Source organism: Notamacropus eugenii, chromosome 5, assembly GCF_028372415.1.
Source record: "Notamacropus eugenii isolate mMacEug1 chromosome 5, mMacEug1.pri_v2, whole genome shotgun sequence".
Taxonomy (NCBI): Eukaryota; Metazoa; Chordata; class Mammalia; order Diprotodontia; family Macropodidae; genus Notamacropus; species Notamacropus eugenii.
In genome coordinates, this window is record NC_092876.1 from 6,811,611 (window position 1) to 6,823,999 (window position 12,389).

The 12,389-nt window shown below is 36.6% G+C and overlaps 1 protein-coding gene across 1 annotated transcript; it reads right to left on the minus strand.

Annotated features, from left to right (window-relative positions):
• Positions 1-11,339: 11,339 nt before the first annotated feature.
• Positions 11,340-12,389, minus strand: LOC140507300 (vomeronasal type-1 receptor 4-like). Its single transcript, XM_072615418.1, has one exon. It carries the CDS (start codon positions 12,387-12,389, stop codon positions 11,340-11,342), a length of 1,050 nt encoding a protein of 349 aa, XP_072471519.1.

The window sequence follows — 12,389 nt, forward strand, 5'->3', positions numbered from 1 at the left end:
GAGATAATTTGTATAATCACCTCATCGTATCCCAAATCAGCCTCCAGTTTATTTTCAAACTACCTTAGTAATGATAATAGTTTTAAAGAATATTATTAGTAATGACAGCTAATATTAATGACATTTTCATATACCATAAATTATCAATTTGATCTGTATAAGTGCCTTATAATTAACCTTTAATGATTTCTTTATATTTCTTATATTGCATATTTATTTACATATTTCACATATTTGAATGGAATTTTCCTATGAGTTCTGGTCTTTTTGTTTCAAATACCTGAAATCTTTCAGTTCATCAAATGACCATTTTTTTCATTCAGGATTACATTTAACTTTGCTGGATAAGTTATTTTTGAAAGCAAACCCAATTCCTTTGCTCTTCAATATATAATGTTGTAAGACTTATTGTCTTTTCGTGTAGAAGCTGCTAGGTCTTGTGAAATCCTGATTGTTTTTCTGCAGTATACAAATTGTTTTTTTGCTTACTGCTTGCAACATTTTCTCTTTAACCTGGGAATTTTGAAATTTGGCTTTGACATACCTCCAAGTTTTCTTCCTAGGCTCTTTCTCAGGCAGTGATCAACGTATTTTTTTTATTTCTACTTTGCTTTCTCGTTTTCAAACTTCAGGGCAATTTTCTTCAATAATTTTTTTGTTTGGTTTTGTTGTTGTCCGTTTTTGAAGAGGAGCAAAATGACATCACCATGATAAAGTGAGGTTTCAATGTGTTCAGCTGTGACTAATCAGACCAATACGAACTCGGAATGCTCTAGCACAGACGGGACCCAGATAGTCGCTGTGAACACTTAGAGTGGATACTCCAAATTGACACATCCTAAATTTCCTTTGTGCTGTTTCAGTTCTGCTTCCCTCATACATCACAGAACCCTCTCTGATGTGAGCATGCCATGCTGAGTAGTCCTGTGCCACTGTCTCCCATGTTGTACAGTCAAATCCAAAGTTCTTGAGAGAGACTTTGAGAATGTCCTTGAATCACTTCTTCTGACCACCCTGTGATAGACTGCCCCATCCGAATTCTCAATAAAATAGTCCTTTTGGCAAATATACATTGTCCATTCGACAGTGTGTCCAGCCTATCAGAGGTACACTCTCTGAAGCATAGTTTGAATGCTTGATAGTTTAGTTCGAGCAAACACCTCAGTGTCTGGTACCTTCTCCTGCCAGGTGATCTTCAGAATCTTCCTAAAGCAATTCAAATGGAAGCGATTCAGTTTCCTGGCATGGAGCTGGTAGACTGTCCATGTTTCACAGGCATACAACAATGAGGTCAGCACAACAGCTCTGTAGATCTTCAGTTTGGTAGTCAGTCTAATGCCTCTTCTCTCCCAAACTTTTCTTTGGAGCCTCCCAAGCACTGAGTTAGCTTTGGCAATGCGTGTGTTAACCTTGTATCCAGATTCTTTTTTGAACATAAGTTTTAAGTAGACTGACAATATTTTTATTGTCTCTCCTCAATTTGTTCTCTGTGACAGTTGTTTTTTTTATGAGATGTTTCAGATTCTCTTTTTCTTTTTAGTGTCATCATATCTTGGTTTTTTGTAATGTCATTCAATTTCACTTGTCAAATTCTAGTTTTCAAGGTGTTATTTTCTTCCTTAATATTTTGTATCACCTTTTCTAATTGATTAACTTTCTTTTCATAATTGTCTTGGACTGCTTTTATTTTTTTCTAATTTTTCTTGTCTCTGATTTGATTTTTGAACTCCTTTTTATTTTGTTCCTCATGATTTTTTAATCTATTTTTCCAACTGGTTAATTTTCTCTTCATAATTTTCTGGAATTGTCCACCCCACCCAATTTCCTCTTTGTCTCTCTTATTTGATTTTTAAATACTTTTTAAAAATTCTTCCAAGATTTTTTTGCAGTCTTATAGCCATTTGACATTACTCTTTAGGGTAGGAGTGACTTTTTTTAAACCTCATTATCTTCCTCTGAATCTGTCAAATGTCACATTATTTTTCCTTTGCTTACCAATTTTTCTTTGTCTTATTTTATTTTTACTAGCTTTCTATATTATAATAAATTTTTAATTGCAAGTTTTGGGTAGCATTGTCCTAGATATCAAGTACTTCTCATTGTTTTTAATTTTTTTTTCTTAATTCTGTTCAGGGGCTCAAACTCAGGGACTTCTCTCTTCTTCCCCTAACTCCCAACCATGCTATCCAGAGAATGTTCTTGCTCTCTAGAGTGCTGCTGTCTTGGGACATGTGCTCATTGCTCTTCATGCACAGCCACAGTATGGGACCATGTTTGGTCAACACTGCTAGACCTGACTTCTAGAAATAGAAGGGCATCCTTTAATCTTTCTTCACTCTATATCTGCTGTTCTTTAGATGAAAGTTTGTGAAGGAAAAGTTTGTTAGGTGAAATTTCCTGAGGTCTAATTGGCTTCTCTCAGGGTTGTTTAGAAGAATCAGCCTGGAGGTGCTTTACCCCACTGAAATCAAACGTCAATCCATGGAATCTTCTTTGAGGTTCTCTCAAGATGATCTTAGGAGAAGAAATATTTCACCACTTTATTTTTGTTGGTCTACGTTTATTTCATGGTGTTTTTATGTCTCTTTTTAGAAGAAATCTGGAAAGTCTGCCGATTTCTGACCTAGTCTGCCCTCTTCCCAGAATGCAGTGATCCTTTTTGTTTTCAAGTGCCAATGTTTGTGTTTGTATTTTATAGAGTCCTTCATAGAGTTATAGTTATACAGTAGCATACACACAGATATATAGTTACACATATCTAGTTTTATTTACATATATATGTATATATATACGTATATTTGTATACATATATATATACATATATATATAGTTACATAGTTATAGAATCCTTTCTAGATAAAGAAAAATATACTCAGAATAACGTCCCCAGGACTCATGTTCTTGGCCTCCTGTGGAGAACAAATGGCAGTAGAATCACATAGACTTAGAGAAAATAGATGTTAAAGGCATTTGCCAACATTGCCCTCTCATTCCCATTTGGAAGGAACTTCTGAGGAGTCTCCTTCAGTTCTTTACACAAATATCTTCATACTCAGCCTTGACGTCATAGGTAGAAAAGGAACACATTGGTAGTAGGGCTAAGAGCCTAATTCCTAACTATTTTTGAGGCTCAGTTATATTTTCATGTAATATTCAAATCACAAGTACCTATTACCTATAACTACAATTCCAAAGTGGAGAAGGGATCTCAATGATAAGAAATGAAGGTGTGGAGATCCATGAAGGATCAATCCCTAGAAAATGGTTTGAGCCTTTTTTCTAACCAACTTTGGGGCTAAACAACAAAAAAAATATTAGTCAATGAATTAACAAGTGATTCTTAAGTTCTTACTGAAGTAGGCACTGGAGATAAAAATACATAAATGAAACTTTACTTGGCCTCAGCGATTAAAAACTTTTCAAGATATTCTCTTCTCATAGTGCCATAAAATGAACACAATCCCATGTGTGTCGTATGTGTAAATCTATGTGTGGTTTTGTGGGGTGTTCAGGGAGAACTAACACCTCTGGTGAGAGGGCTTGCTGAGATTTTTTCAGGGTTACTCAGCCACCTTTGGTGTCCACCTTCCCCCGACTCCCATCTGTGGTTCCAAGAAGCTGTAGCATGAGGATCACCTGGCAGGATAAGGTACCAGACACTGAAGTCCTTGCTCGAGGTGAACTGTGAAGTATTCAAACTATGCTTCAGAAAGCTCAACTCCAATGGGCTGGCCACGTTGTTCTAATGCAACATATATGCTTGGCAAAAAGACTATTTTATGGAGAATTTGCATGGGGCAGGTAATCACATGGTGGCCAGAAGAAACGATACAAGGACACTCTCAAGATCTCTCTCAAGAACTTTGCTGATCAGCATGGCATGCCCACATCAGAAAGGGTGCTGTGCTCTTTGAGCAAAGCAGAATTGAGACAGCACAGAGTAAAAGTAGGATGCACAAATTTGGGTTCAACCCCAAGTAATCACACGGACTATCTGTGCCCAAACTGTGGTAGACATTCTTAGCTCGTATTGGTCTGATCAGCCACAGTTGGACACACTGAAATTTCACTTTACAACGGTGATGTCATTGTGGTCCTCTTCGAAGATGAAGGACAACAACCAACCAACCAGCATGCACAGTAGCCACATGACCAGTAAAACCTTCTTGGGAAATGAGATAAACCAGGGTCGGGGGAAATGACAGACCTCAAACCTGTGAATGAGTTAAGGAGATGTCTACCCCAAGCATATGAAGACTTCTCCTGGAGGAATGGGTGGATGAGAAGAATTGTTAACAAAGGGCATGAAGGCAGCTGAAGAAGGAACTGTGAAGTGCTTAGAGTAAGGTGAGACATCAAAGATACCAAGATCACACTTTGTATCCTGGGCCATTGAAGTCATCCTGTCTTTTGTCTTGCCTCTGGACTCCAGAAGAGAGAGTGAGGCTTATGATTTTGGGCAACTTTGCCTCATTTAAATCCAACTCACGTGAAAGTTAGGACATCACCCCATGGTGCCATTGGTCCTCTTTGAAAAAGAAGAACAAACAGCAAGGTGTGGGAGATGGGGAACTTCAGTTCCTCTGTAAGCCAGTTTTCTAAATTGTCTGATGATTCTTAAAAGCTTTCCTCACATATGTTCCTGTAGTTTTTTCTTTCATTCCAATGAAAAGATTTTTATGACTTGTTCAACTCTAACTGGTGTCATGGAGAGTCTAAAATGACTTATTGACGAAAGAACAGAAGTCAAAAATTAAGTGGTATACCTAGGTATGCCGTAGGTTTCGTAAGTGTATAGATAAACTTAGGATCGTCACTATAGATGTATATAACAAAACGAACGAACAAGAGAAACTCTGAATCTCCATTTCTACCCCAGCTGATGGGGGTCAGCTTGGGGTCATGTTATACTGTAGAGAGCTACTCAAAATAATACAACCTGAAGCTAGAGAAGGGGTAGGTAATTTGGTTTAAATTTCAAAGAAGTTCAGAATTTGAATTTTTAGACACTATCTTGCTTCTTGTCCATGAACGGAGAAGCTTATTTAAGGGAACAACTTAAATATCAGTGAAATTTAATTAGGAAAAGTGCTTTGTGTTAATTCTGTGGATCAAATAAAGGAACTTAATCATTTGAGTAAATTATCCAAATGTCACCAACAATTCTGTCTTTTAGGGACAATTACAAGTGTATATTTTAGTTTTGATTTGAGGAATTTAAATCCTCAATAACCTACAAGAGTGCCACTTTAAATATTTGGCAATAGATTAACTAAGAGTAGCAGGCAGTATAATGTGAAGTATTAGGAGCACATGGCCCTTTGGAAATATGAGATATTATTTGTGTGATTGCAAATCCAGATTTAATGTGGTAAATGTTTTCCTTGAAACTAAATTATAATATGGTGTGGCATTAATGCAAAATGCTGAAAAAGCATCCATCAAGGAAAATATAGGTTAAAAATCCAATCTCTGTTAACGTATTGGTTCTGAGATTTTAGGCAAGTAACCTCACCTCTGTTTACCTCAGTTTACTAATCAGTGGAGATAAAAATTGGCATCTACCTCCTAAGATGGTGAAGTGCTTAATACAACACCTGACATATGGGAAGCACTATGGAAATATTGCTTTTCTTTAGTTGAATACTGAATTGGGTTTTAGATGTGTTTGGTACAAAATGCCAAAGGTGATAAAAAGAATGACTTTTAATATAAGATAATTTGGAAATCATTTAGATTGATTTGATGTCATCTGACGAGAAATAAGTTTTGTTCCATGTTTTAAATTCATGGTATTGTTAATGTTATTATGTTTCTAAATTTGTTGTATTATAAATACTGGGAAACCATTACATAAGTAATGCTGTTAGAAAGATTAGGCAATTGTATCATATTTGCAGTCATATTTGACTCTTTAAATCTGGTTTCTGTGAAATTACTAATTAAACTACTAGAGGTTATCATCATTATGTTATAATCTATCAAGCATTTAATTAGGTACATATTAAAAGGAAAAATTGATAATGACAGTGTTCTGAAAAAGATACAAAGAAAAGAACCTGTACAATCTCCTTATTGCTACACCTGCCAGATTTCTTGGGTCCATCTGCATTGGCAAGGTCATAAAATTTTATCAGCCATGTGAAAAAAACTTGTCAGTTGATTTACTGAGAAAAAATAGGATCCTCTTCTCAAATTTAAACATGCTTCCACAAAGTGGGCAGGATTTAGAAGGTAGTTTATCACACAGCAGCAATTTATGTGGTGATTTGAGATTATGGTCGCTATGAAGTTATACCTGGATTATCAAATATTGAAATTTCATCTGGAAACAATTTAGTATTTTTAGCAAATAAATTTGCTTTATCAATTAAATAAATTTATTAAATAAAATATTTTCAGTATTTCCCAGTTACTTTTTTTTTAAAAAAAATATTTATTTATTTTTAGTTTTCCACATTCCCTTTTGTTAAATAAAATTTTGAGTTCCAAATTTCCCCCCCTCCTCCCTCTCCAAGAGAGTATGTAATCTGATAGAGACTATAATGTACAATCATATCAAACATATTTCCACATTAGTCATGTTGTAAAGAAGAATCAGAACCAAAGGGCAAAATCACAAGAAAATAAAAACATAAAAGAAAAAAAAATATGCTTCAATCTGCGTTCAGACTCTGTAGTTCTTTCTCTGGATGTGGCTACCATTTTCTGTTATGAATCTTTTGAAACTGTTGTGGATCAGTGCATTGCTGAGAAGAGCTAAGTCTATCAAAGCTGGTCATTATACAGAGATGCTGTTGCCATATACAATACTCTCCTCGTTCAGCTTACTTCACTCAACATCAGTTCATGTAAGTCTTTCTGTGTTTTTCTGAAATCTGCCTGCTTATCATTTCTTACGGAAAAACTTCATTCTATTACATTCATATACCACAAGTTGTTTAGCCATTCCACAATTGATGGGCGTCCCTTCACTTTCCAATTCTTTGCCACCACAAAACGAGTTGCTATAAATATTCTTGTACATGTGAGTCCTTTCCCCATTTTTATGACCTCGTTGAGATAGAGATCTAGCAGTGGTATTGCTGAATCAAAGTAAATGCAGTTTTATACCCCTTTGAGCATGAACCAATTTAATTTTAACAGACTCCAGTCTTAGAGATTTAGTTTTGCCTAAGGGGTTGATATACAATATCTTAAGAGGTAGATATCTGTTAATCTGGAGATAGGCAGTAATTAACCAGTTGTTTACTGTTGAAATATTTTTTTTGAGTGAATGATCATTCTCTCTGTGTGGAATTCCAAAATGTTATTGTTTTCTTGATGTCTAATGCTTGATTTTTATACCAGGATATGGCTAAACTGGGGGGAAAGAAGAAAAGAGTGTTGAGGACAACCTTTTTTCTCCTTCTGTGAGGCCTGCTAAACTAACAGTCCAGTAACATGAGAGTAATAATAACTGTATGCAGTTCAAAGGCATGATTAGCAAAACTCTTCTGGATGAAACCTCATGGGACTCTAATCTCATTTGTTCTGACTGTTGAATTCAGGCAAAATTATCTGAATCCTCATTGTTAGTAATCCACCATTTGAGGGAAATGACATTAGGTGTTCAAAGGGAGCAATTACTCTGAGAATTCCTACAGGTAGATGTGTGTGCCTAGGAAAGAAAGGTTCAGAGAATAACCTTGGAGTGGCCTAAGATAGGGTTCTCTTGACTTGATTTCCCTATTGGATTGTTTCTTTTTGAACTGGAATGTGTCCCACTGGATCAATTCTGATGTCTGGCTATCATATTCTATGAATGAAGTGGAACTTTGCTAGATGAGTGACTGTTCAAAATAAAATACTACTCTTACTGAAATAGAACAGAATTAAAGGTAATTTATCCTAATATAACTCTGTTGAGTCATTCTCTTCTCTTAGGTTTAGGCACAGAGGAGAAGTTGTGATGCTCTTATAGTCATGTACCTGCTTATTCCTTTCAAAGCAAATTTATCAAAACAGGGCAACTGAAGCTGTATTATGTTTTTTTTACAAAACGAATCTTGTTGTTTCAATACCTTTGCACCTCTGCACTTTCTAATACATTGCAATTATGAAAGATCTTACTGTTTTCAATCTGATATTATAATCGTTTTCATGTCTAGATCTTCTAGGAGAAACTGCTCTGAGTATGGTCACATTCCAGAATGCCCAAGATGGGATTGTTTTTCCTCTAGAAATCTGACAATTATATGAGACATCTGAATTTTGACTGATGATGAAATGGACATTAGGAATGGGTTACTAAGAAAAACTGAACTGAGATGAATGAACAAGAGAACTGAATATTCATTTTTCTGTCTCATTTCTTTCCCCTACACCTGATGTCTCTGTAAAGCCTACTTGACGTAGGGGACATGAACACTTTTAATGTGTTGGTCAAACTCCCCTCTCTCCCTCCATTCACACACTCTTCCCATCATGGTACAATATCTGAGCTTCATAGTTAATAATCATTGAAATGTTTGGGGCAGCTAGGTGTTGCAGTGGAAAGAGTGTCAGGAAAACTAATCTAAATGAGTTAAAATATGGCCCCATATCCTTACTAGCTATGTGACCCTGGGCAAGTAGCTTAACCCTGTTTTCCTCAGTAACTCATTTGTAAAATGAGCTGAAGAAGGTAATGACAAATCACTCAAGTGTGGGATTATGAAAAGTTGGACACAAGTGAAATGGCTCAATAATGAAATGTTTAGCACCTTCAGGTCTTTCTGTGTCCTGATGAGTCAATCCTGAAAGGCAGATAGAGTTGATGTCATTTGATAATTGGCATATCATTGAGGAAACAGAGTTTGTCTTTGAATCAAAGGAGGAGAACTGAAGGAATTCAACAGATTCTATAGCGTCTTATAATTTATTCTATTCTGTAATTGATCTGTATCACCACCCCATTTTGCATAATTGATCAAGGTATATCTCTTTAGCTAGAAACATTCAATTCTGCTATCACTGTTTAGTCTTGACACAATGAAATATATAATCCTTCAGGGATGCAGGTGGACATGAGGGAGTGTGGTGTAGTATATTTCCAGTACCAACCTAGCCTTCAAGGATGGATGTCTGGTTTTCTTATCTGAAGAAATATGGTCCACCCTCTCCAAACTTGTAGCTGAACGCAACGTTTCTTGCTCACAGGAAAGGAGGGGAATCTTCTTAGTCTTTAATTCCCAATTTCCAAATAATCATATCATCCCCAACCTCATGATGCTACCAGCCATTTAACTAATTCTATTATTTTTCCTACCCAGTTCAGTTCTTTGTTCTATTGTCATAAAAAGCAGCTGGGCCTCCTCCTCCGGGTCAGTGACTTCACTGAGGTAGCCATTTGATTCACTTTGTTAACAGGTTCACACCCTAATAATAAATTGATAAGAATTAGAATTCTGTGCTCTGTTTACCTTTATTAAATTCTATCAAGCTAATCTTCCCAATAATGCAGAGATGGATTTGAGGTGGAATTCAATTTTAGTTTAGGAGACAGCTTTAAACTCAGAAAGCAAATTACAAATTTGAAATCACTACCCTCTCCTTCTTCTGACACAATAAATTAATGCAAAATACTCACTCTACTAGGAAAAGTGGGATAGGGAGATTTGGGTTCATTTCCATATATTCTGAAAACAATTTAACTTTTAAGGCAATCTTAGGGAAGTAAATGACCACTGTAAATGTTTGCCATCTGAAGGCAGATAAAACTCTGTCCTCCCAATTGGGAATTCCACCTCAAGAGATTATACATGAATCACAAATTTAGTTTCTCTTTAGTTTCCAATTTCATACATTTCTGAAGACAGGGGAAGGGAAGTTACCCCAAACTTCCTTCTTCTCTTTTCTCTCTTTGAATTTCAACTTAGCCAGAATGAGACTGCAAGGACGAATTTCTGTCTTTTGAAATCTTAATAACTTGTCATTCCTTCTCGTCCTCAATCTTTCTCCTTGTGCTTCATTAGACTACAGGAAAAAAAAACAATTTTCTGCAGATAGCCATTTAAAGAATAAAAATATTGCTAGCAATTTACATTCACTCTACATGACAAGAAATGCACAGAAGAAGAGCCGGTTGTCATTGCTTCTATGAAGATTAATACTAGTTGCATCTAAAGAAGCATGTTCTGACTATTTTGGGGGAGAAAGCACTTTCATTATAACCAACTCACTTGGCTAGAACTCAGGGATATACAAAGAGTTTAGGGAGGGGGAACAGAGGCCATTGAGCAGATATGGGAAACTAATTTAGATTGTTCAGATCTACCTCAACCACATCACTTAGATTGCGGAGATAGTGTGTGTGTGTGTGTGTGTGTGTGTGTGTGTGTGTGTGTGTGTGTGTGAATGAGTGTTCCCACAGTGTCTGAAGCAAGATTTGAGCTTAGGAAAATGAGTTTTCCTCATGTCAGTCCCAGGGATCTCTGCATTTTACCACCTGGTTATAGATAATAATAATTTTGTTCTTTTTAAGTTATTTCACTGGTGTCCAACTCTTTGCCACCCCATTTGATGTTTTCTTGGCAAAGATCCTAGAGTTGTTAACTATTCCCTTCTCCAATTAATTTTTTAGATGAGCAACTGAGGCTTACAAAGTTAAGGGACTTAACCAGGATCATATTATTAGTGTCTGTGACTGGATTTGATCTGAGACTGACAAGTCTTCCTTACTTCAGGGACTCTGTCCACTGAAGGGTGACTTAGCTGCCCAGTACTTCACTTATTGCACATTAAATTCGTGCCTTTTGTGAATGTCAGTGTCATGCTTCATCTTACCATTCTTACCTTGGGGAATATAATTTTGTGATTAAAGTTTTAAATCTTTCAACGCAGATTTTTCTATAATGTTGTTATAATTTCATCAATTCTACTTCCAATTCTGCATCAATTCATAGAGGTCTTCTAAGTCACTTCTTAACATTTTACTATTTCTTATGAGACAATAATGCACTTTTATCACGACATATTACAATTTCTTTAGCCCTTCCCAAATAAGATGACACCCCAGTAGTTTGCAATTTGAGCTACAATGAAAATAGTAGTTGTGAATATTGTTGTCCATAGAGATGCTTTTCTATTTTTCTCTGCTTTCTGTGAGGTTTTTCTCTGATTTCTGTGATATTGAAGGATACTACAGATGACACAAGAAATAAAAGCCCCAACAATCAGCAGCTTGAGATGCCTCTCTGACCCTACTATCAACATTCCTAAGCCAATCTCTGCTTCTAAGAAATGGGAGGTTAGCCTGATATTTAGGGTCTGATTTATGTCGATTTGATATGGTGATTGCTTTCTTCTAACTGGAGTTTTCAGAAAGTCATCCTGGGCAGAGATATTAATCTTTTATCAGGGGCAGAATGTGAGGTTTTCCTCCCACAAAGAGCATAGAGATACTTGGGAACTTGTGAGTCACTGCTGATGAGCACATAAGGGCTAACAGTTGGGAAACATAAACCCAGGAAAGCAGATGTATGTGTCAACCAGAATGGGGCCTTTACAAGTGACATATATATTGCCAAGATGCAATTGAGCAAGTAAGAGAAAATAAAGGTGCTCACTAGGAATAGGATACTTTTGATGGCCCTGGTCTCAGGGGAGGATCTGGGTGACAGGCAGGTAATGTGACTTTGCTTGATTTGTTTGCGATGCCTATACAGAAGTATCACTAAGTAACCACTGGCAGAGACCATAAGTCCCAAACATATAGCATCAATAAAGGAGAGAATGGTTGCAACTAATGAGGCACGAAATCCAGAAGGAATGTGATGAGAACAATATCCATGATGCTGTATCTCAGTGATGTTTCTATTTTGACTTGGTCCCTCAATTCCTGAAGGAATATAGCTGGACAAAACCAGGTGAAAAGCCCAACAGAGTAGACTAGAGAGGATGGGATATTTTTTGACTCTGGCTTTAAGCTCTGCCCAATTGGAGTTGGTGGGACTGATAGTGATGGCCTGGAAGACACTCAGGCTGCAGGTCATGCTGAGGGAAAGGTCTCGAGCTACTTTGTGAAGGTAGAAAATAATTTTACAGCCGACTTCGTCCAGAAAATTCATCATACCCAAAGCTGCCATTGTCTGAGGGATGCCCTTTAACAGAAGCACCAAGCAGTTGACTAAGACTAACTGAGTGACGATAATGTCTATAGGTCTCATCTTGTGTCCACTGAGAAACACAAAGGTGAAGAGACAAATAAGGAAGAAATTTCTGAGTACCCCAAATCCTGTCTGGGAGAAGTAGGCAATAGTCAGAATTATACCTTTAGTTTTCATGATAGTAGTTTCTTGGTGAGAAGAAATGTCATCAAAGACAGAGGGGCCTAGAGAAAAGTGAAAGTTGATGTTACTTGTGAGCAT